The sequence below is a fragment of the Dryobates pubescens genome, chromosome 14, assembly GCF_014839835.1.
Source record: "Dryobates pubescens isolate bDryPub1 chromosome 14, bDryPub1.pri, whole genome shotgun sequence".
Classification (NCBI taxonomy): Eukaryota; Metazoa; Chordata; class Aves; order Piciformes; family Picidae; genus Dryobates; species Dryobates pubescens.
Window position 1 is genome coordinate 27,971,412 of NC_071625.1, and position 24,865 is coordinate 27,996,276.

General features: G+C 44.8%; 1 protein-coding gene across 1 annotated transcript; it reads right to left on the reverse strand.

The window, feature by feature from the left end:
* Positions 1-564: 564 nt before the first annotated feature.
* CIBAR1 (CBY1 interacting BAR domain containing 1) lies at positions 565-24,814 on the reverse strand. Its single transcript, XM_054167199.1, has 9 exons — positions 24,729-24,814; positions 21,395-21,629; positions 17,641-17,709; positions 15,781-15,882; positions 13,152-13,157; positions 10,111-10,215; positions 8,036-8,149; positions 5,666-5,785; positions 565-1,406 (listed from the first exon to the last, which is right to left on the reverse strand). The coding sequence occupies exons 1-9, from the start codon at positions 24,758-24,760 to the stop codon at positions 1,308-1,310; spliced, it is 882 nt and encodes a 293-aa protein (XP_054023174.1). The 5' UTR covers positions 24,761-24,814; the 3' UTR covers positions 565-1,307.
* Between the last annotated feature and the right edge of the window lie 51 nt (positions 24,815-24,865).

Genomic DNA, 24,865 nt, shown 5'->3' on the forward strand with positions numbered 1-24,865 from the left:
ACTAATTTTCAGGATGGCAACCTTTTCCCCCTCCCCTCTAGTGAACACAGAAGGAGTCATGAAGCTCAGAGCAGCAGAGGCCATCATTCAGGCATTTCACTGAGTTACCTTTTGAAGTTGGTTTTACACTTTTAAAGTTTTGGTTATTAGAATTCTACTCCTTGTCAGCAGTAGCTCAGTGCCAATATGCCAGGATGTAATTTAGGTGGAAAACTATTTGCTGGGTTTCAATCAGAACCCTCCATTGGGACACTTTCACTTCTACATTCATCACATTCACTTTGGGCAAAGCCTGCTTTTGTTACCTGTCAGGACACTCAGCATCATCAGGGGACAAAGGCAGCATCAGTATTAAAAATGCACTTCCTGGTTTATTTGTGTAACAAACAACATTTGGTTATAACTGAAGACTGTTTTCCCAGTTACAAGTTTCAGTTCTAGATTGATACATTCTTTAGCTGGAGATAAAAATGCTAGCAGCATCCTGGCACACAGTTGTATGCTATTCAACAATGACCACGCATAACCACCACCTCCAAACAGAACTGGTGACTGAATCAGCCAGCTAAAACACATGGAACTGGAGCTCTGTGAAGCATGTCAACTGATACAAATGTCAGCTCTATAAAATAACTGGTTTCATTATGAAGGCACTTTTATTTAAAAGCAAAGCAGCATTAGAAGTGGATGCTGGACTATGTGAATGTTCATTCTGTACGCATAAAGACATCAAGTCAAGGCTGAGGAAAATGAGAGTGAGAAAACAATGTGCCTCCCCCTGCCTTCTGCCACCCAGGGTGGAGCACAAAGTGACAACAGGATTGTTGCTGTTCTTGAGTTACTTTAGGATAGGTGAAACCAATTATGGCAGGTATAGCTGGAGGACTTCTAAGATCCAAGAGGTGTGCAGGCAGAGAATAAGGTACATTGGCCAAGTAACAGGAAAAGCCTTCTGTTCAGATCTGCTTGTCAGCTTCCTGCATTTTGTGGGCACTTCATCATGTAAGTTTAAGCAAATGGGACTGCAATGGAACAGCTAAGCAAATAAAATGCAGGATTCTATTTAAAGATTTCCTGTTCTAGCTATGGAAAGGATCCATTTTCAGCAGCTTCTGCTCCATGCTCTGAAATTGGTCATTTGTTGTCTGGCACTCTCCTACCAGTGCCAATTCTTGCTCCTGGTGGAGTTTTAAAAATACCTCAGGGAAGTTTTTAATGAACACACAAAAGCCTTTACATAAAGGGAGATATTTTTTTCCTCTTGATCCAACCCCCTGGTTTCCCCCAAAACTGTTAGAACAGTTTTGTTATCTCACTTCTTTAGTAGCATCTAATTCCTCCTCCTCCTCTTCCTCATCTTCCTCCTCTTCTTCATCTTCATTTTTTCTCAGCATACTGCCAGAAATCTGATAAAAATCCAAGAAAAGCAAATCAAATGTCTGGGCTGTGCTCCTGAAAGAAAAGGAATTCTGTGTTTGCCTTCCAGTATCTGAAGGGGGCTACAGGAAAGCTGGGGAGGGACTTTTGAGGGCGTCAGGGAGTGACAGGACTGGGGGGAATGGAGCAAAAGTAGAAGTGGGGAGATTGAGATTGGATGTGAGGAAGAAGTTGTTCCCCAGGAGGGTGGTGAGAGACTGGCACAGGTTGCCCAGGGAGGTGGTGGAAGCCTCCTGCCTGGAGGTGTTTGCAGCCAGGCTGGATGTGGCTGTGAGCAAGCTGCTGTAGTGTGAGGTGTCCCTGCCCATGGCAGGGGGGTTGGAACTGGCTGATCCCCGTGGTCCATTCCAACCCTGACAATTCTGTGATTGCCAGTCTCAGTATTTGCAGATTTTTCACTTGGCAGAGGAGGTAAAGGTAAGTTGTTCCTCCATTAAGCCTTAAATTCTAGTAAGAAGCACAGCACTAACAGAAGAGAACAGAAATACAGTAATGTTTTTGCAATCCCCCCCAATCCCTGTAGTCCTGAGAACCATGACAGGATAGGGAAAACTTTGCATGGATCAAATGAACATTAAAAGGATGTTGGTTTTTTTTCCTGGGTTGGCTGCTGAGACAGGACTCTTAAGATGAGCATTAAAGCATAATCTTTAGAATTAGAATAGAATAGACCAGACCAGGTTGGAAGAAACCTTCGAGATCATCGTGTCCAACCCATCAACCAATCCAACACCACCTAATCAACTAACCCATGGCACCAAGCACCCCATCAAGTCTCCTCCTGAACACCTCCAATGATGGTGACTCTACCACCTCCCTGGGCAGCCCATTCCAATGGCCAATCACTCACTCTGTGTAGAACTTCTTCCTAACATCCAGCCTAAACCTGCCCTGGCACAGCCTGAGACTGTGTTCTGGTGCTGGCTGCCTGGGAGAAGAAACCAACCTCTGCCTGTCTACAACCTCCCTTCAGGTAGTTGTAGAGAGCAAGAAGGTCACCCCTGAGCCTCCTCTTCTCCAGGCTAAGCAACCCCAGCTCCCTCAGCCTCTCCTCACAGGGCTGTGCTCCAAACCCCTCACCAACTTTGTTGCCCTTCTCTGGACTCGTTCCAGCAAGTCAACCTCCTTCCTAAACTGAGGGGCCCAGAACTGGACACAGGACTCGAGGTGTGGCCTAACCAGTGCAGTGTACAGGGGCAGAATGACCTCCCTGCTCCTGCTGGCCACACTGTTCCTGATGCAGGCCAGGATGCCATTGGCCCTCCTGGCTGCCTGGGCACACTGCAGGCTCATGTTCAGCCTACCATCGACCAGTACCCCCAGCTCCCTCTCCACCTGGCTGCTCTCAGCCACTCTGACCTCAGCCTGTAGCTCTGCATGGGGTTGCTGTGGCCAATGTGCAGAACCTGGCACTTGGATGTGTTCAATCTCCTGCCCTTGGACTCTGCCCATCTGCCCAGCCTGTCGAGGTCCCTCTGCAGAGCCTCTCTACCCTCCAGCAGATCAAATCCTGCCCCAAGCTTGGTGTCATCAGCAAATTTACTGCTGATGGACTCAATGCCCTCATCCAGATCATCAATAAAGATGTTAAAGAGCATGGGGCCCAGCACTGATCCTTGGGGCACACCACTAGTGACTAGTCACATCACTAGTGACTTATCTGGAAGACAGCAAACCAGTGAAATGAAAAACTCAACACTGTGCTGCTCTAAGGGGTTTTTCTTTTGAGGAAACAATGAGACAAACTTTCCTGGAGGAGTCTTGATTCCTACATGAACTTTCTCTGCCTGTCAGCGCTTGCCCTTCAGAATGATACTGTAGTCCCTTCCTGCTTCACCACATGTTAAGTGCCAGCTGCCAAGCTTTCAGCTCATCCCACAGATTCTGCAATCTATACTTTTTTTCTAATGAGGGCTCAATCTCACTCCTATTGAAGATAGGTTCTTCACAGAAGATGCAACATTTACAATTTAAAGTAGAATATATGTTGGTGGTTTTTTTTCTTTCCCCCACCAGAAGAGGAACATTAAGCCATCCAAGTCATCTGGAATGCTTTTGAAAAATGATTTTAGGTTCAGCAGTTCTCTAAGGGCATCTGCAGCTCTAATTTTGGTGAGGTTTTCTGAGTTTCCTCACATCCAGGGATAGAATAAAACTTGAGTATGAAAGACAAAACTTGCCTTTTTTTCCCCCTCCTGTTAACCCTCTATTTTAAAACTCCTTAAGTGCTGGTTATTAAATTGACTTCTGAGAGTTCATAATTCATACAGCTATGCATGTAACAGAAGGTTTTTGTGTGTGCATAAAGCAAACTGCAATCATTGAACTAATGAAAGCAGAAAAAGCCTTGTTCTTGTTGATGCTCCCACAGTGCATCATTTAGCTTGAAGCAAATGCTTGCTTATAAATCTCTGAACATAACAGAAAGTGGAGTTAATCACTGGGTGAAGCTGGGTTAACTTCAGTCTGAATGCCTCAACCAGCAATCTTGCATTCTGTGAAAGAAGGGAAAAGACAATGGCACTGATTTACAATTGGAGATGAAGGAGTGCTGCAGCCTGAGCCTGTTAAGGTAGCTTCCTTTCAGTGGATGGATTCAGTGCTCAAGTTTTTTACAGTTGCAGCATCTGAAATTCTTAAGGAGAACTTCAGTCATGTTTCTGATTAAAAGGTCCCCCTGCCCTGAAATAAGAAGAGGTGCTATTTCAGCTTTAAAGCTTTTTCTGCTCGCTGCTCAAGCACCTCTGACAGTGCTGTAATTAACTAAAGAGAAAATGAAGTATTTTATGAACGGTGGTGGTAAGATGGCTAAGGGAAAGTTAGAATGGAAATGAGGCAGTTTCAATCTATGGTCTTTTGCCATAAAGCCAGAATGTACCAATTTTTGATTGCTTAATGCTGGGGGGGGGTAGGGGGAAATCCATCAAATTTAACAATCTGATAAATTTTTGCTCATCATCAACAGTTTCACATGAGGACAAATTCTCTGAGTTTGCAGGTAGGTGATAATTGTCCCTGTCTAAGCTGTTAAGCTGCATGTGGATAAAGCTTTTGTAGCTAAGTGTGGTTTAAAATACCTGGAAAAGGTCATTCTCTTCTGCTAGAGCTGTGTCTGAAATACAGCATACCAGCCTGAGTTGGGGAAATTAACTGCTGCAGATAATTGCTAAGTAAAGTGCACACTGAAGAGATTTACAAAGGACTGTCATGAAAACCTGACAAGTCTTTTCAGAACTTGTAGGAAACTGCAACAGTCATGTTTCAAAAAGGCCCTAAAAAGGTTTTCTCATCAGGCAGAGAGCTTTCCTGGGGCTTAGGAGTTTTCTTTCCTGATATATTAATTGCATGGAAATGGAACAAAATGCAGAGCCTCTTGTACTGTACTGTCTGCATTTCTGATAGAGAGGACAGGCCACTCACTCAAAGTCAAGGTTGGTTTTCACACACTGAATCACTGGGCTCCTTTATCCTTTCAGATGGCACAACTCATTCTTTCCACAATAGAACAACTCAACTGTAATAACTGATCCTGTGTTGAGAGCAGAGAGGGGTAATGACGTGTATGAAATCAAGCAAACTTGTTAGCATTGTACTCTCTGTGGTTCTATCCAAAGCAGGAAAGTGGGATGCATACAATTTACATTTGGCCATCTTTGTCTTTAGCCCAAACACTGCTAAGGATCATCTTAGAGGATTAAAGGTGCAATAGAGAAAAAAACCAACGCTGCCATTTTGCAGTATCTGCAAGTTTACTGCTGCAGAGAAGTGTCAAAGATTTTTGTAAGGTAGCTGGTTCAAAGGAATGGTCTCTTGGTCATGGGTCTGGTCTGCTGCTAGGAGCTATCACTAGTCTGACTTAGGATCTGGTAGAGAATGCACACTCCAGAACCTGGATACCAAGACTACAAATATGCAGATGTTATTTACAGAATGCCACTTCCCTTTGCAGTAAGCTCCCAGATCTGCAAGATGCTAGTTTGTTGATGAAAGAAACAGTGTGGCTGGAAATGGCATTTTCCAAAAGCAAAGAACAGAGCTCTACAAGCTGACTTGGATTTTTTCTCAAATCCAAACGATAGAGCTGCACTACCAGAAGATCAGCATGATCTTTAGGGGGGCTCTTGCCCTTTGTAATTGTCCTGAACTGAGAAAAGAGAGTACATTAGCTAAGGCTGTACTTCAGAGATGCTTTTGCTACAGTGGTCTAGCATTTAATTCTTTCTCTTACCTGGACTGTCCTCAGGGAAGATTTCAAGGAGTCAGTTCTCAGCAGGGGGGACCTGGATTTTGCCCGAATGATGTCCAAGCGAGACTGATAGTCTGGTGGGTACAGCGAGCTCCGGAAAACCTGCTCAGACCAAGAAAGCTGTGACCTGGGTGCCAGGAGCCAGCTTGCAAGCTAGCAAAAATACAGCACCAGACAGTTAAAGCTGCTCTAGAGATCTGCAGCAACTCTGCTGTGATCAGTTGTAGCTGAACCAAAAATCCTTGCTCAACGTTGAGACATATCGCCACATTTACATTGGTCAAGTGTCCCCCAAGGGAGGGGATTTGCAGGTGGAAAACTGCAATGGTTTCTCACCAACATGTGTAGCTGAGTCTCAGGCTAACCCAGGGGTACAAATCCCAGCAAGCCCTTTCAGGGTCTCCATCTCTTGGGAGAGATGCACTCCTGGCCCTTTCACAAAGAAACCCTTGCTGCCAGTAGCAGCTGTATCAGAGAAATTTAACTGAAATGTTCAGGAGAGGTGAAGCCCTGAGGTGACTTGGGAAACCCCTTCAAATACAGAGCAGACTGCAATAGCCATTATTTTTAGAAGCTCTTTCCAATAGCCAAAAAGAATCAATGGTAAGACTAACAGCTTGATACTAAAAAAGACTTCATCAAATCAAGGAAGATGGTTGAATAAAGCCTGGAGGTGTTCAAGGCCAGATTGGATGAGGCCTTGGACAACTAAGTCTAGCTGAGAGGCATCCCTGTCCATGGCAGGGGGGTTGGAATAGATTATCTCTGAGGTCACTTCCAATCTAAGCCATTCTATGATTCCATTCTATTTATTTTTGTGGAAAAGAAATCTTTTCCAATTAGCAAAATAAAATTGAAATGAAATGATAAATCTGGTTATGAAAGATAAACATTAACTTAAAGGATAGTTTGAAGTTGGTGCCACATGGCACTTTAATTGTGACACCAGAAGAGTACAAATTTGCCAGGGCATAGTTTAAGTGACCTAATTGTGGCCTTCCAGTATCTGAAGGGGGCCTACAAGAAGGCTGGGGAGGGACTTCTCAGGATCTCAAGGAGTGATAGGACTAGGGGGAATGGAATGAAGCTGGAGGTGGGGAGATTCAGGCTGGAGGTGAGGAGGAAGTTCTTCCCCATGAGAGTGGTGAAGCCCTGGAATGGGTTGTCCCAGGCTGGATGAGGCTCTGGCCAGCCTGGTCTAGTGTGGGGTGTCCCTGCCCATGGCAGGGGGGTTGGAACTAGATGATCCTTGTGGACCCTTCCAACCCTGACTGGTACTATGATACTAAACTATGATACTAAGTGCAGTAAAAATGCTGAGTGGTTGCACATGTGAGTGTCACTGAAGAATCATGATTTCCTATGTCCTGTGATAACTGAATAGTATCCTTGGTCCTGAGCTGCATCACAGAAAAAATAACATGAGGACTGATAAAAACCTATAGAAACAGACCAAAAATCATCCTGTTGACAAGCTGAACACATACATACAATGTACATTTCAATGATAGTTAAGTCCAGAAGAACTGCAGGAATGAATGAAGGACTGAAAAACACAAGTCAGGAAAGAGAGACTGTAACTCAGAGAAAGCAGAAAGGGTGACTTGAAGCTCTAACTGCCACAAGGCCAAAAAAAAAGCTATTTGGCAACAAATGTTTCTGAATTCCAGAACAGTCTAATAAAAACCAGTCACTGAAAGATGAAAACAAGCAAACAAAACTCAAAGAGAGAGACTTTTACTGAAGTAATTAGTCTTTAAAACACCAGAGCAACGCAGGACTTTCTCTTGCTCTGCATCTTTCAAGTGAGATTCACTGCAAAGGTGTTCTTTAGCTGAGCCTGGAGTGACAGTTAATTTAGGAAGAGGTTCTTACCTATATTTTGTGGGAAAGATCAGATTGCCACTGCAGTTTTAAAACCTCTAAGTTTACAACCCTGCAAGCTCTTGCTGGAGAAGTGCAAAAAAAAGGGCTCTGTATACAAGAGCTTGTCTGGGGAACCTGAAACTGATGTTGCATTGGATGTATGCTGCAGCACAAGAGGATCCACCTCAACACAAGGGGGAACTTCTTTACTGTGAGGGTCCCAGAGCACTGGAACAGGCTGCCCAGAGGTTGTGGAGTCTCCTTCTCTGGAGACTTTCAAGGCCTGTCTGGATGTGTTCCTGTGTGACCTGAGCTAGATTGTATGGTCCTGCGCTGGCAAGGGGGTTGGGCTCGATGATCTCTTTGGATCCCTTCCAACCCCTGGCATCCTGTGAGCCTGTGATTTTTTGCCTGGGATATGTAGAGCTCAAACATGTGAAAATTGGTTTTAAGCAAATGGAAAAGCAAATCTGAAATCACTCTTACCTCTAAATCTTTATCTTCATCAATATTTTGGATGATTTGGTAGGCATCGGTGTAGATCTCCAAAGCTTTCCCATGGAACAGCATTTCAATATTTATAAACTCAGAGAATATGGTCTACAAGCACATGAAAACAAAGGTTTTCTTCATGCAGTAAAGTACACTTTCCCTTCAAATAAATGACTCCATTCTGTACAGTCTTTACCTGATACAAACAGCTGTACAACACTTGGCACTTTTAAGCAGTCAGACCTACATTTTAAGAGCTAAACCTAAGTGCTGACTGGGCTGTCACTTACACAGCTGTCATTTCATACTAAAATCCTAAGTAAGTGCTTGAAAAGTGATGAGGAGACTCATTAGGAATGCTCACAATGAATTTTTGCTTTATAGACAACAATCTTTTTGAACAGGTTGGGTATAAAATGGCTGTAAATCCCCAACTTTACAGATAACTGTGTGTTGGATAGAATAGAATGTTCTTTATAGACACGTTAAAAAACCCACTTGATGACATCTTCAGAATTCACACAATCTTAACACCAAGTACTGGTAGGTTTGGTTGGGTTTTTCAACCAGCTTTCATTCCTATTGAGCCTGTGTTTCCTTCCCCCTAAAAAAGTTGTATCAGCAATACATCAGGATTAAATTTGAGGTCAGAAAATGCAAGTGTTTTTCAGTCACTAGTCTTTAGGACTTAGGCCATTCCTTTTTTGACATTAAGAGAGAAATGAAATCTTTGATTCCTTGCAGTCCCTGCACACTTGTGCTTTCTGCATCACTCAAGCTTTTAACTAACAGTAATTTCCTCTTTAATATCTTCATTGATGATCTGGATGAGGGCATTGAGTCAGTCATCAGCTAATTTGCAGATGACATCAAGTTGGGAGCAGATGTTGATCAGTTAGAGGGCAGAAGGGCTCTGCAGAGGGACCTCGACCGACTGGACAGATGGGCAGAGTCCAACAGAATGGCATTCAACAAGTCCAAGTGTCAGGTGCTGCACTTTGGCCACAGCAACCCCAGGGAGAGCTACAGGCTGGGGTCAGAGTGGCTGGAGAGCTGCCAAACAGAGAGGGACCTGGGGGTGCTGATTGACACCTGCCTAAACATGAGCCAGCAGTGTGCCCAGGTGGCCAAGAAGGCCAATGGCATCCTGGCCTGCATCAGGAACAGTGTGGCCAGCAGGAGCAGGGAAGTCATTGTACCCCTGTACTCTGCACTGGTTAGGCCACACCTTGAGTCCTGTGTCCAGTTCTGGGCCCCTCAGTTTAAGAAGGACATTGAGACACTTGAAGGTGTCCAGAGAAGGGCAACAAGGCTGGGGAGAGGCCTTGAGCACAGCCCTGTGAGGAGAGGCGGAGGGAGCTGGGGTTGCTTAGCCTAGAGAAGAGGAGTCTCAAGGAAGACCTCATTGCTCTCTACAACTCCCTGAAGGGGGGTTGTAGCCAGGAGGGAGTTGGTCTCTTCTCTCAGGCAACCAGCACCAGAACAAGAGGACACAGTCTGAAGCTGTGCCAGGGGAGGTTTAGACTGGAGGTGAGGAGAAAGTTCTTCACCAAGAGAGTCATTCGCCATTGGAATGTGCTGCCCAGGGAGGTGGTGGAGTCCCCATCCCTGGAGGTGCTCAAGAGAGGATTGGATGTGGCACTTGGTGCCATGGTCTAGTCATGAGGTCTGTGGTTACAGGTTGGACTCCATGATCTTTGAGGTCTCTTCCAACCTTGGTGATACTGTGATACTGTAACAGTAACCTACTCAAATTTCAGCATGGATATTAATCCACATATATCATTCCCTTATGAAATGCAGCCAGCAGGGAAGCAGAATGTAACAACTCTTAGATGAGGCAGAGGCTAAACAATTAGGTACAGGAAAATTATTTATTCAGTGAACTGAATGAATAATGAACTGATTATTTCAATTGCAAAATTCATGGTATTTGGATTAGGCAATATTTGTGCCTACAGGATTGGGATTTATGTGAATTCATAGTAGATGTTGCTAATCTTGCCAAAGAGTAACCACAAAGACTCAGTTGTGCAGCAGGACCTGTACTGAAATGTGAGCACACTTACTTTGATGTCCTTTATTTTCTGTTTCTCAAAATTATCAATGGTTTCCTCCAACTGCTGAGTTGTTCGAGTTGCATCCAGTGAAGCTCTCTGCAGTTCACTTTCAGCCTGGTGAAGGAACACATAGGTGAAATTAGTTCTGTGTGTGATACCAAAAAGAAACCTGCTTTAATTGCTCTGGAAACAGTTAAGTCTGGGCTTTCAAAATGCTACCCATGTGTGTAAACTGTGCTTTTAAATATGCTTGTAGCTTCACAAACCAATAAAGCTGCCTTTGCACCACTGTGACGTTGATCTGAAACGTGAAAAATGCAGCCAGTTGGGAAAGCTCCCCTGGCCTGAGCTGGGTTTTGTAATCTGCTAGTTCCACTGAGCCAGCCCTGACACTGCTGACACAGTGACTGGCCCAAGGAACTGTGGTCAGCTTCAAGGAACTGACCCAACTCAAGGGTCTTACTCTACATCAAAGTTAAGGGCTTTTTCAAGCTGGTGTAAAGGAGAGGGCAGGAGTGCAGAGGCCAGACTGTGCAGAGAAAAAACAAATCACCCTTCATTTTCAGCCTGGCTCTAGAATGGATTTGTTCTGCTGTCATCTTACTAAGTTCTTATAAGCCATTTAAGTGGGCAACAGAGCAGCAGATGGAACCAATGCACCCCTGTAGTATCTCAGGCAGCAGACTAGAGTTGGTACCAGTTTTAGATCCAAAATACCAAAAGGTATTTGTGGAGAAAAAACAAATCATCCTTTATTTTCAACCTGGCTCTAGATTGAATCTGTTCTGGTGCCATCTTACTAAGCTTTTATAAACCATTTAAATGGGCAACAGAGCAGCAGATGGAACCAATGCACTCCTGTAGTGTCTCAGGCAGCAGACCAGAGTTGGTACCAGGTTTAGATCCAAAATACCAAAAGGTATTTGTGGAGAAAAAACAGATCACCCTTCATTTTCAACCTGGCTCTAGAATTAATCTGTTCTGGTGCTATCTTACTAAGCTTTTGTAAACCATTTAAAAGGGCAGCAGAGCAGCAGATGGAACCAATGCACTCCTGTAGTATCTGAGTCAGCAGACCAGAGTTGGTACTAGTTTTAGATCCAAAATACCAGCAGGTATTCTCCATTTTCAGTATTTTTCTGTGCTTTTATAAAAATCCTCTTCAGCAGGGCACTGGGAAGGGGACACACCAAGCAAACCCTAATGCATAAACTACAGTTTTGCTTATTTCACTGCAAAAAGCCTTTTAGATATGTATTTGAATTCTATGTAACTATGAACTGTATAGAAGTGCAACACTACCATTTAAATAGACACTGAAGCTCTCCTGGTTAAGTAGAGTCTGACAACTCAGTCCTGTTGCAAGAAATGATGTAAAGTGTGCACTTGAGTGCAAAATTGGGGTCTAAACTTTACATTCCATACATGCTGGTCAAACATCATGAACTAGTCAAGACAGTAGCTACAGGTTCTAACAATGAAGAGTATCAGGAATCTTCTTGGACCTGGGATTTGGAAATGGGATATACAATCATAGAATTGTCAGGGTTGGAAGGGACCTCAAGGATCATCTAGTTCCAACCCCCCTGCCATGGGCAGGGATACCTCATACTAGATCAAGTTGCTCAGAGCCACATCCATCCTGGCCTTAGAAACCTCTAGGGATGAGGCTTCGACCACCTCCCTGGGCAACCTGTGCCAGTGTCTCACCACCCTCATGGGGAAGAATTTCCTCCTAACATTCAATCTCAATCTACCCATTCCTATTTTTAACTCCATTCCCCCCAGTCCTATCATTAGCTGACACCCTAAAAAGTCTCTCACCTGCATCCTGCAATTAAGATTCTTCCCATTTCAACAGGAAATAGACACCAGAGGCCCATTTCCCCATGATTTAGTTTTCACTCATGTATGGATATGGAAATTTAAGGCCCAAGGCATGCTCTGTCACTTCTACTTCTTTGATTAAAATCTGGTAACCTTATATTACAGGATGATCAATTTGAAATAGTCTCCTTGCAAAACCAGCTCAAAATCAGACACAATTCTGCCATTAGTGGGCAAAAAAAAATTGGTAATGATCTTTAGGGGTACATAGGGTCAAGTCTTAGAATAGAAAAGAATAGAATTAATCAGGTTGGAAAAGACCTTTCAGATCAAGTCCAACCTACCACCCAACACCATCTGATCAACTAAACCATGGCACCAAGTGCCTCATCCAGTCCCCTCTTAAACACTTCCAGGAATGGTGACTCCACCACCTCCTTGAGCAGCACATCCCAATGGCCAATCTCTCTTGCTGGGAAGAATTTCTTCCTAGCATCCAGCCTAAACTTCCCCTGGCACAGCTTGAGACTGTGTCCTCTTGTTCTGGTGCTGCTTGCCTGGGAGAAGAGACCAACCCCCACCTGGCTACAATCTCACTTTAGGTTAGTTGTAGAGAGCAAGGTCTCCCCTGAGCCTCCTTTTCTCCAGGCTAAGCAACCCCAGCTCCCTCAGCCTCTCCTCCCAGGGCTGTGCTCCAGACCCCTCCCCAGCTTTGTTGCCCTTCTCTGGACACCGTCCAGCAACTCAATATCCTTCCTAAACTGAGGAGCCCAGAGCTGTACACAGGACTCAAGGTGTGGCCTAACCAGTGCTGAGTCCAGGGCAGAATGACTTCTCTGCTCCTGCTGGCCACACTATTCCTAATACAGGCCAGGATGCCACTGGCCTTCTTGACCACCTCCTCTTCTTGATTTTGCCCAAAACACAAGAGGGAAAGAGTCAGAAAAGCCATTTTGTTGATTCTCTGTTATTACAACCAGTCCCTCTCTGTAAATGAAGGCAGCTGTTCTGCACAAGCAACCATTACAGATACAAATACAGGATGTTATTTTTATGACAAACCAATACATCTTCTCAATCCATCTTAAATAGGTTGCCCAGATTTTGTAGGCAGATGCTTTGGGAAGGGAGTTTTGGCTGTTGTAGAGCGAAAAGTCTGAACTTGCAGAACCTGCATAGTTTGCACATGGGCAGTTTGGCATTTTCTCCTCTGATACACTCACCTGTGACTGAACATACCAGTAAAGGAAAAAAAGACAAAATAGCATGGAATACTCATCAAACTATCTATTTTCACATTTAGTTTTAATATACTGTGAAACACTTATCCTAGGCAGCTCAAACGTCTGTAGACTTGGATGGTGCTGTTGCTATATTGTCTGAAGCTTCCTGCTGCAGGACATTTAGAATAGAATAGAATAAACCAGGTTGGAAGAGACCTTCAAGAGCATTGAATCCAACCTATCATCCAATACCACCTAACCAACTAAACCATGCAACCAAGCATCCTGTCAAGTCTCCTCCTGAACACCTCCAGTGATGGTGACTCCACCACCTCCCTGGGCAGCCCATTCCAATGGACAATCTCTCTGTGTAGAACTTCCTCCTAACATCCAGCCTAAACCTCCCCTGGCACAGCCTGAGACTGTGTCCTCTTGTTCTGGTGCTGGGTGCCTGTCTACAACATCCCTTCAGGGAGTTGGAGAGAGCAGTAAGGTCACCCCTGAGCCTCCTCTTCTCCAGGCTAAGCAACCCCAGCTCCCTCAGCCTCTCCTCACAGGGCTGTGTTCCAAGCCCCTCACCAACTTCATTGCCCTTCTCCGGACACCTTCCAGCAAGTCAACCTCCTTCCTAAACTGAGGGGCCCAGAACTGGACACAGGACTCAAGGTGCGGCCTAACCAGTGCAGTGTACAGGGGCAGAATGACCTCCCTGCTCCTGCTGGCCACACTGTTCCTGATGCAGGCCAGGATGCCATTGGCCCTCCTGGCCGCCTGGGCACACTGCAGGCTCATGTTCAGCCTACCATCAACCAGTAGCCCCAGGTCCCTCTCTGCCTGGCTGCTCTCCAGCCACTCTGACCCCAGCCTGTAGCTCTGCATGGGGTTGCTGTGGCCAAAGTGCAGAACCTGGCACTTGGATGTGTTCAATCCCCTGCCCTTGGCTTCTGCCCATCTGCCCAGCCTGTCGAAGTCCCTCTGCAGAGCCTCTCTGCCCTCCAGCAGATCAACTCCTGCCCCCAGCTTGCTGTCATCTGCAAATTTACTGCTGATGGACTCAATGCCCTCATCCAGATCATCAATAAAGATGTTAAAGAGCATGGGGCCCAGCACTGATCCCTGGATCAGTTTATTATTATTAACACTTTGTTATAGCTTTGCTAGGATTCAAGTACCCAGGCCAAAATGTTTCAATACAGCTGTTTACCTTCACCTGAGGGTTTGGGTATTTATTTTTTGGGTTTAGTTACAAAGAATCCCACCCAGTTTCAGAAAAAAATATAATCCATTTTGATTTAAAAAATGAGGTTTTGTATTTTCAGAATATCTGATAGGGTTTTATCTTCACACCTGTGCTACCCCCATGCTTTCTAAGATGGATTTGAAATCAGGCTATGAGTACAGATCCCTTGCTCTCTGAGGCCAAAGCTGTCAGCTGCTGAAACATCACTGTTGATCAAGAATAAACGAACCACTGCTGGAGCCCAACAGTTATGCTAACAAACATGGAAGCCTCTCTCAGACCCCAACTAAAACTGGGAGGGGTGGCTGACACCCCTTCAGGATGTGCTGCCATTCAATGAGGTCTGGATAGGCTGGAGAGATGGGCAAAGGGGAACCTCTTTCTCTTATCACTTATGCCTTTAATTCTAGTGGATGAGAACTCTGCATCACAGCTCAAGCTCTAGCCCCTACTGCTGACAGCTGTGCCTTTAGTCCATGAGGAACTCTAATCAGTCAGTACTTGATTTAACTGTTTTAATATTAAATGGGAGTTCTTTGGCAGAGACAAAAGAGTGGCATTTAACTACCACAGTATTTTTTGCTCTTTCTGCAGCCCCATGGCCCGGTCACTAGAAAGATCCCAACTCCTGAAATCAAGTTGATGAGATCCTACAAAAAATAGGGCTGCTTTACTTCAGAGTCCAACCCTAGAGTGCAATAAAAAACAACCAGCACACCATCACAAAGTTAAATGCTGTGCCATAATACATAAAGGGACTGAAGCAGAATTGCCTTAGTCACCTTCGTTTTTGAACTGCCTAAATTCTGACTGCCTCAGAATTTGAAACTTCAATGAGATTTCAAGGAAAATTCTGTGGAGGCTTAATTTTTCCCTCTGTGACAGAGAATAAATAGTCCAGTGGGGAGAGTCACTGGTCTTTTGAAAGGATGGGTCTGGTTGAATATGCTACCAGCAGCGCTAGCAACTTTCAGGCTTCTTCTCACAGCTGGAGGAAACTCCTACCCCATCTGGCTACAAGGAAGCACAACAACTAGCAAACTGACAGGGAAAACAGAAATCAGAAAATCACAACAAGTCAAAGAGGAGTTGTCTGATGACACTTGTTTTCAAAACCCTCCAAATTCCTAGATGCAATCTATGCCTGCACCTCTGGCATACTCCTGTGTAATACTTCATAGCTTCTTTTCAATCCAAAGGGGAATAACAAAGCAGGTATCATAAACTGTAACTCATCATAAAGTTTAACAAAAGATTCATGATCAACACAGGAAAGAATCCCTCTGAAGAGCACTCTTATTACTCTGTGCTTCTACTTTCTAAACACAATGGTTTAGTTCTTGAGAAGTGTCTAAAATGCTTCTGATAGCCACTGGAAACAGAGGATACGATAATGTGTCGATCCGATGGGTTCCGCTGACGCGTCTTCTCCAGCTGAGACAACTGTTTGGCTTCTCTGTTCTTTGCTGTTAAAGTTGCTTTTAAATCATCCTGGAAATACAAAGGTTTAGACATGTTTGAAATAAATCTAAGATAATACAAAATGCACTTCTCCCCATACATGCATTGTCTAGGAAGCACGAACTTCTGCTTTAAACAAACCCAGATTTTACTGATGTTATCCTGTTCAGTGAAACCCTGAGAGGGAAGTCAACAGGGACCAAAAGGGTTTAGCACCTTGCACAACCCTCTGCAGCACATACACTGTGATTTAAAATGTGGAGGAAAAGAGCTTTTAATGAAACATATAGTAAATGGCCAAAAGTCCAGATCTAGATGTGCTGGAAGGTGTCCAGAGAAAGGCCACGAGGAGGAGCAGAGGGCTGGAGCTGCTCTGCTATGGAGACAGACTGAGGGAGTTGGGGCTGTTCAGTCTGCAGAAGGGAAGGCTCTGAGGAGACCTTCTTGTGGCCTTCCAGTATCTGAAAGGGGCTCCAAGAAAGCTGGGGAGGGACTTCTGAGGGTGTCAGGTAATGATAGGACTAGGGGAAATGGAACAAAAATAGAAGGAGGTAGATTGAGATTGGATGTTAGGAAGAAGTTGTTCCCCATGAGGGTGGTGAGAGCCTGGCACAGGTTGCCCAGGGAGGTGGTGGAAGCCTCCTGCCTGGAGGTTTTTGCAGCCAGGATGGGTCTGGCTGTGAGCAAGCTGCTGTAGTGTGAGGTGTCCCTGCACATGACAGGGAGGTTGGAATTAGGTGATCCTTGAGATCCCTTCCAACCCTGACAATTCTGTGATTCTGTGATCTCCAGAGCAGAACCCAGGCCAATTCCAGGCTTGGCAATGGAATAAAGGTGGCAACTACAAATAAAAAGTGGCATCGAATAAGTCACCAAGAATAAAACAGATATCAAGAACAAATCCAGATGAAAATGTGAGCTTGAGGTGCAGTGCCACAGTGCACTTAAGCATGAGGAACACACTGCACTCTTATATGTAAAACAGCATCAAATGATGATCATTTTACCTGTTGATTTGTACAGATTATGATACAGACATACACAAAAACTACAGATTTGAGTTTATGGGATGAAGGCATCCTCTATGTCATGTACAAGTACCAGAAAGAACTATTTTCATCCTATAAACTAATATTTACTTATTCAAATTTACTGGTTAAAGCCTATTCCTCTTGGGAGACAATAAAAAAAGAAAGGAAGGCAGTATTTTGTGGGAATATTTCAAACCACTACAGGCTGTTTCCAGAATGCAGTGAATGAAGAGACCTCAGTTTTTTGTGTATCTTCAGCTTATCTTGATGGCTTTGCAGGACAGAGAGGGATTCAGGACACTCCCTAATTTATCTGCTTTGAAAAGTGTCTTTAACATGATGGAGTTCAACATCAAACACAATTCTAAGTTAGAAAAGTTGTTAAAGGCAGTGTAAGATAACTAAGAGTCAACTGCCTTTTGGACCTCTGAAGTATAATAACAACAACAATAAAACCAATGACATTCATTACAAAGAAAAAACATCCTGAATTTTCACTGTCCAGGAAGTTTCACACCACCCACAATACCTTTTGTTTAGCATTTGCTTGTGCTCCAAGAGTCTGAATAGCCTTGTCTTCACATCAAATATTGCATTCCTTCACCTATGTAGTTTCACTTCAGCTGGATTAATACATGATTTAGTTAGAGTGATGACCACAGTAGGAAAAAGCAGACCTACTCCCCCTGAATGTTTTCAGCTGAGTGGCCAGAACACCAAAAGGTACCTTGTGAAAAACCACAGCTATTTAACCTACCCTTTTCAGTTTCACTATGGTCCCGTAACTTTTCAGAGGTTCAACAACCTTGGCTTCAAGCCTATGAACCTACAAAAGAAATTGAAAGGTCACTAAAATTATCCACATCTATAGGATGCAGAACAGCTTATTTACTTGTCACTCATCTTATTAGGAATTTAGTTCATTTAGATTCTTTCTATTACAGGAAGGATCTGGAGGTGTTGGAAGGTGTCCAGAGAAGGGCCATGAGGATGAGCAGAGGGCTGGAGCTGCTCTGCTATGGAGACAGACTGAGAGAGTTGGGGTTGTGCAGTCTGGAGAAGAGAAGGCTCCCAGGAGACCTCCTTGTGGCCTTGCAGTATCTGAAGGGGGCTACAAGAAAGCTGGGGAGGGACTTCTGAGGGTGTCAGGGAGTGATAGGACTGAGGGGGATGGAGCAGAACTAGAAATGGGTAGATTCAGATGGGATATTATGAAGAAGTTCTTCCCCATGAGGGTGGTGAGAGCCTGGCACAGGATGCCCAGGGAGGTGGTGGAAGCCTCATGCCTGGAGGTTTTTAAGGCCAGGGTAGATGTGGCTGTGAGCAACCTGCTGTAGTGTGAGGTGTCCCTGTTCATGGCAGGGGGTTGGAACTGGCTGATCCTTGGGGTCCCTTCCAACCCTAACGATTCTATGATTCTATGATCTACTGAAAATACAGTGGGATGAGGGTTTAAAAAATACTGCAAAAAACCCACAGGTGGTTAAATTAACCAGTAAACAATTTGCATTTTAAGGAGCTCAAGCTGATTTCTAGTGGAATTCCTTTTTCTTCATTGGCAACACACTGAGAAAAATGAAACACAGAGATTCTAACAACTCGGTACTGAATACATCAAATACTGCATCCTCAAGGTCTGCAGCTGTCCAAAGTTGTTTCCAAAGGAATTGTTCTACAGCTGCTGATAGAATGTGGACTAAACCATCTCTGCCATCACATACTGCATGAAATGCAACAGTTCTTCAAAACAATGGAAACAGCACCACAGGTAGTGGAAACACTAAGAATACCAACAACAGGGTGTGTAAAATGCACAAAAGCTCCCACAGGTGAGTGCATCTGAATTTTTGTTTCAGTTCTCCTAGTCAGAAAAACAGCCACATATGGCCAGACTGGCAATAGGATCAGACTTATCTGCTTGTCAAAACTTAACAATACTGCCCAAGTAGCCCCAGCATAAGCTGTTGATGACTTCAGAGCAGCAAGTCATGGCTCACTGCTGTTACATCCAATGGTGCATGTCTCTGCTGGGAAAGAACACACATTACTCTTCCCTTTAAACTGCCAGGCACCAGTCAGCCAAAATCCACAGTAACTGAACAAACATTTTTCCTTTACTACACTCTACCACTGCACTGTCAAACAATTTCACTTAAACTACCAAGAGAACAGAATGGAATATAGAATACATAGAATACATAGAATACATAGAATAAACCAGGTTGGAAGAGACCTTCAAGATCATCGCGTCCAACCCATCAACCAATCCAACTCCGCCCAAGCAACTAACCCACAGCACCAAGTACCCCGTCAAGTCTTCTCCTAAAAACCTCCAGTGATGGTGACTCCACCACCTCCCCAGGCAGCCCATTCCAATGTGCAATCACTCTTTCTGTATAGAACTTTTTTCTAACATCCAGCCTGTATCTCCCCTGGTGCAGCCTGAGACTGTGTCCTCTTGTTCTGGTACTGCTTGCCTGGGAGAAGAGACCAACATCCATCTGTCTACAACCTCCCTTCAGGTAGTTGTAGAGAGTAATAAGGTCACCCCTCAGTCTCATCTTCTCCAGGCTAAGCAACCCCAGGGCACTAAGGCTCAAAATGAAGCAATACCAAACCACCTGCTCATCTTGCTTACTTATCCTTCCATATATTGTGGAAGCATCTCACACTTCAGCATTTAGACAACCAGTACTGCACCTGAAGACCAGAAACCAATAACTAAGGTAATTTTCTGTTGCCCACATTGTCAATATATATGAAAACTGTCCCAAAATAAACAAAGCTGAGATTATCTATTTGGTTTTCATGAGGAGAACTTGTTCAAAAATGGCTAAAAGCTTCTCTTTTCCTTTGCTGGATCTGCTGGAAAGAGGGGAAGGCTGCAAGGATGACTGCAGGACTTGAACATCTCTCTTCACCAGACTGAACAACCCCAATTCTCTGAGCCTATCCTCATGGGAGAGGAGCTCCAGTCCTCTGCTCATCCTTGTGGCCCTTCTCTGGGCATGTTGCAGCACCTCCAGATCTTTCTTGTAATAGGGGCTCCAGAACTGGAGGCAGTACTCCAAGTGGGGTCTCATGAAGGACTAAAGCAGTTGTTACTCTTGCTGGTTTTTAAATTCTTCTAGTGTTTTGGTTTTTTTTTTCATAAGAAGCATTACAAATCATCTTCCTGTACTAATGAAGCAGAAAAGAAACTCTTTTGAAAGAAGTTAGTCCATGAAGTATCCAGTCTGCCAAGTAACAAGAAGTATGCATGGATCTTTAACAGTGTGTTTAAGGCCAGATTTTTAAGCAGCATTAAGAAATCCAAGGGTGCAGATAGTGCAATTTATTTACTTTTTCCATAAGCTGTTATGCATCTGGCTCCAGCTGAGCCACATGCATGTCCTTGTGCTTCAATTGATGCAAAAGCAATTTATCCTTCAGTTAACAGGGTAAATTTATTAATGGCCAAAGGTGTGTGTGAAATCAGACTGCTACAAGAAAGCTGCTGAGGAACTTTTTAGGGTGTTGGGTAGTGATAGGACTAGGGGAAATGGATCCAAGCTAGAGGAGGGTTGATTTAGATTAGATTTAGAAGGTAGATTAGGATGAAGTTCTTCACCATGAGGGTGATGAGACACTGGAACAGGTTCTCCAAGGGAAGTGCTGGAAGCCTCATCACTGGAGGTTTTTAAGACCAAGCTGGATGTGGCTCTGGGCAACCTGATCTAGTGAAGGGTGTCCCTGTCCATGGCAGGGGGGTTAGAACTAGATGATCCTTGAGGTCCTTTCCAACCCTGACAATTCTGATTCTGTGACATGTACTCCAAAGATTAGTCTGAGTATATATGAATGTTTTGTTGTTGTTTTGTCTGAAATCTCAGCATTTGGAATTCTGTATCACAGGTTAGTTTGTCTGGCTCCACACACAGAAGTGTAAGTGGCATCAACACCTTTCTTTACACCCTTAGCTAGCAGAAATGTGATCCAAATCAAGCTTGTACTATTAGCATTGAAGTACAGACTTATGAAATACACAGGTGTCCCCAAGAGCACCTTAGAGGGCTGTCTGTGCCCAGTAAAGGAGTCTGGTTAGTATTCACTCCCATGCTGCTTCTGATAACAGACTTGGCCAATGGAAAAGCACTGATTTTACCTCAGCTGCTGCTAGACAAATCAAGTCAGAAAACTAAAAGAACACTTTATTAACTGTAAATCCTAATCCAAAGTCAGAGACCAATAAAAGACTTTCTCTGTCTCAAATTCTGTGGGTGCTCACAGGGACAGTTTCACTGACTTCCACAGGACTAACCACAGGCAGTTCTCACTGAAGTTATTATACACAGAGCAAGTGATGAACGCTTTGGCAGCCTACCCTCTTCAGCCACTGATCTATTTAAGAGCTGTTCCTTCCCTGTGTTTCTCTTGTGATTGCAGAACGTATCTTTTTACCCTTTTCATCACAGATAAGTCACTGCAAAGCTCAGATGGCAAACACAACATGTACAGCTTTAATTTTGTACCTCCGCCTGGCGATAATCCTGAAGTCTGGAAAATTCACCTGCAAATTTTATCAGTCCAGCTTTTAAGTCTGGTGTCTCTGTGGCTGCATATGCATTGATTTCCTTTACAAGAAGATCTGCTTTGTCTCGTAGTCTGGCAGTTTTCCGTACGTATCCAGCAAATATTTGGCACAATTCACCAAAATGCTTCTCCACGTTTGAAACAGCATCTTGTATTTGTCTAGTCTGATTGTCCCTGGATACCAAAGGAAAAGAAGGGGAAAAGAAGCAGGGGGACAAATGTTCACAACACATACAGAAGAAAAACCCATCTAATTGCATCATTAATAATTTATACCTGATTTGTACTTCTCGTGTCAATGCAAAGCAGGTATCTCTTCTCAAAGAGAATGGAATAAACTGAGGTATCACAGTATCACTAAGGTTGGAAGAGACCTCGAGGATCATCAAGTCCAACCTGTCACCACAGACCTCATGACTGGACCATGGCACCAAGTGCCACATCCAACCCCCTCTTGAACACCTCCAGGGACGGAGACTCCACCACCTCCCTGGGCAGCACATTCCAATGACGAACGACTCTCAGTGAAGAACTTTCTCCTCACCTCCAGCCTAAACTTCCCCTGGCACAGCTTGAGACTGTGTCCCCTTGTTCTGGTGCTGGTTGCCTGGGAGAAGAGACCAACCCCTTCCTGGCTACAACCACCTTTCAGGTAGCTGTAGAGGGCAATGAGGTCATCCCTAAGCCTCCTCTTCTCCAGGCTAAACAATCCCAGCTCCCTCAGCCTCTCCTCATAAGGCTTGTGCTCAAAGCCTCTCCCCAGCCTTGTTGCCCTTATAGGCAATAGGTGATGATCTATGAATTAATAACAAACAAGCAAGCAAGCAGAATTTACACTTAAAAAGAAAGATCCAGTAGAGGAAAACTCAAATCACAAACATCAGATGGGAGGAAGTTTTCCTCCTGTGGTCAGCAAACTGCTCTCAGCGTTAATTACTAAGGCAGGGCTAAGTCCTGCAGCTACTAAACAAGAGTGGGCCCTTATGACTTCCTGCAAGAGCCTGCCAGCTAAACAGACAAGCCAATGGGTGGAGAAATTAGGCAAATCTCTAAAAGTATTAAATGTTCCTGAAATTGTGAACAGGTACCAAACTGTTCCTGGTGAACACTACAGGGGATAAATAATATCCCTGACAATTAGAAAAGAAAGTGAATGGACATAAGTACAGAGGTGAAAACTCTTAAGAGCACAGAAAGGTCATTCACCACCCACAAAATTATACTATTTTAACATATATACTATTTATTTTACTGGTTTATTTTTACTTGCACCAACTGCCTGTTTCACTGTTAATGATCTAGAGAAGTTGTCCTGAATATTAATTCACATGTTCCACTTGATATTTCACTCTCCTATTCCTACACCATTTGAGGCTCTTGTTATGCTTCAGTGACACAATTAAAACCAGTGCCAGTGAATTCATGCCAGTTCCTGTCAGTCAACCTGACTGAAACAACTAGAGGACAATTTAGTATCACAGTATCACCAAGGTTGGAAGAGACCTCAAAGATCATCAAGTCCAACCTGTCACCACAGACCTCATGACTAGACCATGGCACCAAGTGCCACATCCAAACCCCTCTCGAACACCTCCAGGGATGGTGACTCCACCACCTCCCTGGGCAGCACATTAATTTAGCTAACAGCAACAGCCAGAGACTGGGTCCTAGGAAATCTCCATGCTTTACAGGAGGTAATTTACATCAAGTGCTCTAATTCTCAGCAGGAAAACTCACTCATACCACTGCCTTGCTGAGGGTAACCAAAACATGAGTGCAGAGGAAAACTTCCTTCATACCTCAACTCCAAATGCTGACCAATATTTATTGACTCAACAGCACATGAAAATCAGAAAAGAGATGTAATTCTTCAAAACTAAACAACCAAGCAGTGAATGGAAGCAAAGAACACCTTTTTTTCCCCCCCCAGGAACTCTGCAGGGAAAGTATTTCAGGCCTGCTATGGGCAAAAAGCTTCACAGCAAGCAGTCCAGGAGACTGTTCAAGAAAGATTTTGTTCAAAGCAAAAAAAAAAAAGATCCAAGTACATTTTTCACTCCTCTAAGGCATATTTGAGAAGAGAACAATTTGAACAGGAAAGGTTTTGCCCAGTAAGTGTGAAAGTAAGAGTCCCATTAAGTAATAGTAAGAGTTGGTAGGGCTTTTTTCCCCCAAATTAATACTATCTGATAAAATCTTCACTAAAAGGTCTGTCCTTCCAATTTGACTGGAAGGCTTTCATGTCAGAAAATGCTCCTTCCCCAGTTTTAAGCCTGTTTCCTCACTAATTTTACAATTTTGAGCTTACAGTACTCCCATGAAAATAGTATTTCATTTTGGGGTATGAAACACTACATTTCCTTAGATAGAGCTGTGAAAGCTTGTGGGGTTTTCCCCCCTTCCATTTATGTCCAGTTCTGGGCTCCTCAATTCAAGGACAGAGAACTGCTTGAAAGAGTCCAGCACAGAGCCACAAAGCTGCTGAAGGCAGAGGAACATCTCCCTGCTGAGGAAAGGCTGAGGGAGCTGGGGCTTGGAGCTCGGAGCGGAGGAGCCTGAGGGTGACCTCATTCATGTTGATAGATGTAAAGGGTAAATGTCAGGAAGACAGAGTCAGGCTCTGCTCAGTGATGTCCAATGAAAGGACAAGGGGCAATGGGTGCAAGCTGGAGCAGGAGGTTCAGAAACAGGGGAACGGGAATAAAAACTTTTTCCCTGTGAGGGTGGCAGAGCCCTGGTGCAGCCTGCCCAGAGAGGCTGTGGAGTCTCCCCTGGAGACATTCAAACCTCACCTGGATGCATTCCACTATGACCTGCCCTAGGCGATCCTGCTCTGGCAGCGGGGCTCGGACTGTGTGATCTCTAGAGGGCCTTTCCAACCACTAACACTGTGATTTGGGGCGGCTTAGAGGCGGCCGCAAAAATACCAGCGAAAGGCCCGAGTAAACCGGCAAGTCTTCCTCTCTCCACAGCACACCGTGCCGAGAAAAGTTTTTCGGCCTTTACCCGAGCCAAACAGAGGCAGGTCCCCCACCCCTAGGCGATTAGCGGCCGTAAGGAGGACCGGGCCCGCATCGGCCCCGGCGCCCCAACCCACTCCCTGGGTACCCTGAACCCGGGCCTCCTTCCCCGGCCGGCACGGCCAGGCAGCGCGGCCGGCCCCCGCCACGGAAGCCCCCGGGAGGCGCCTTCCGGCGGCCGGGCAAGATACCCGCAACAGGCACCGTGGCAGCGGTAGCCCGGAGCCTTCTCCGCCCCTCACCGCCCCGTTACCTGGCTTCCAGCCCGCGGCCCAGCAGCATCATGGCGGCGGCCGCCCGGCGGCACGGAAGGCGGCGCTCCGCGTGCGCCCGGTTGCCATGGACACCACGCGCCGCGCCCCGCCCCGCCCCGCCCCGCCGCGGCCCCCT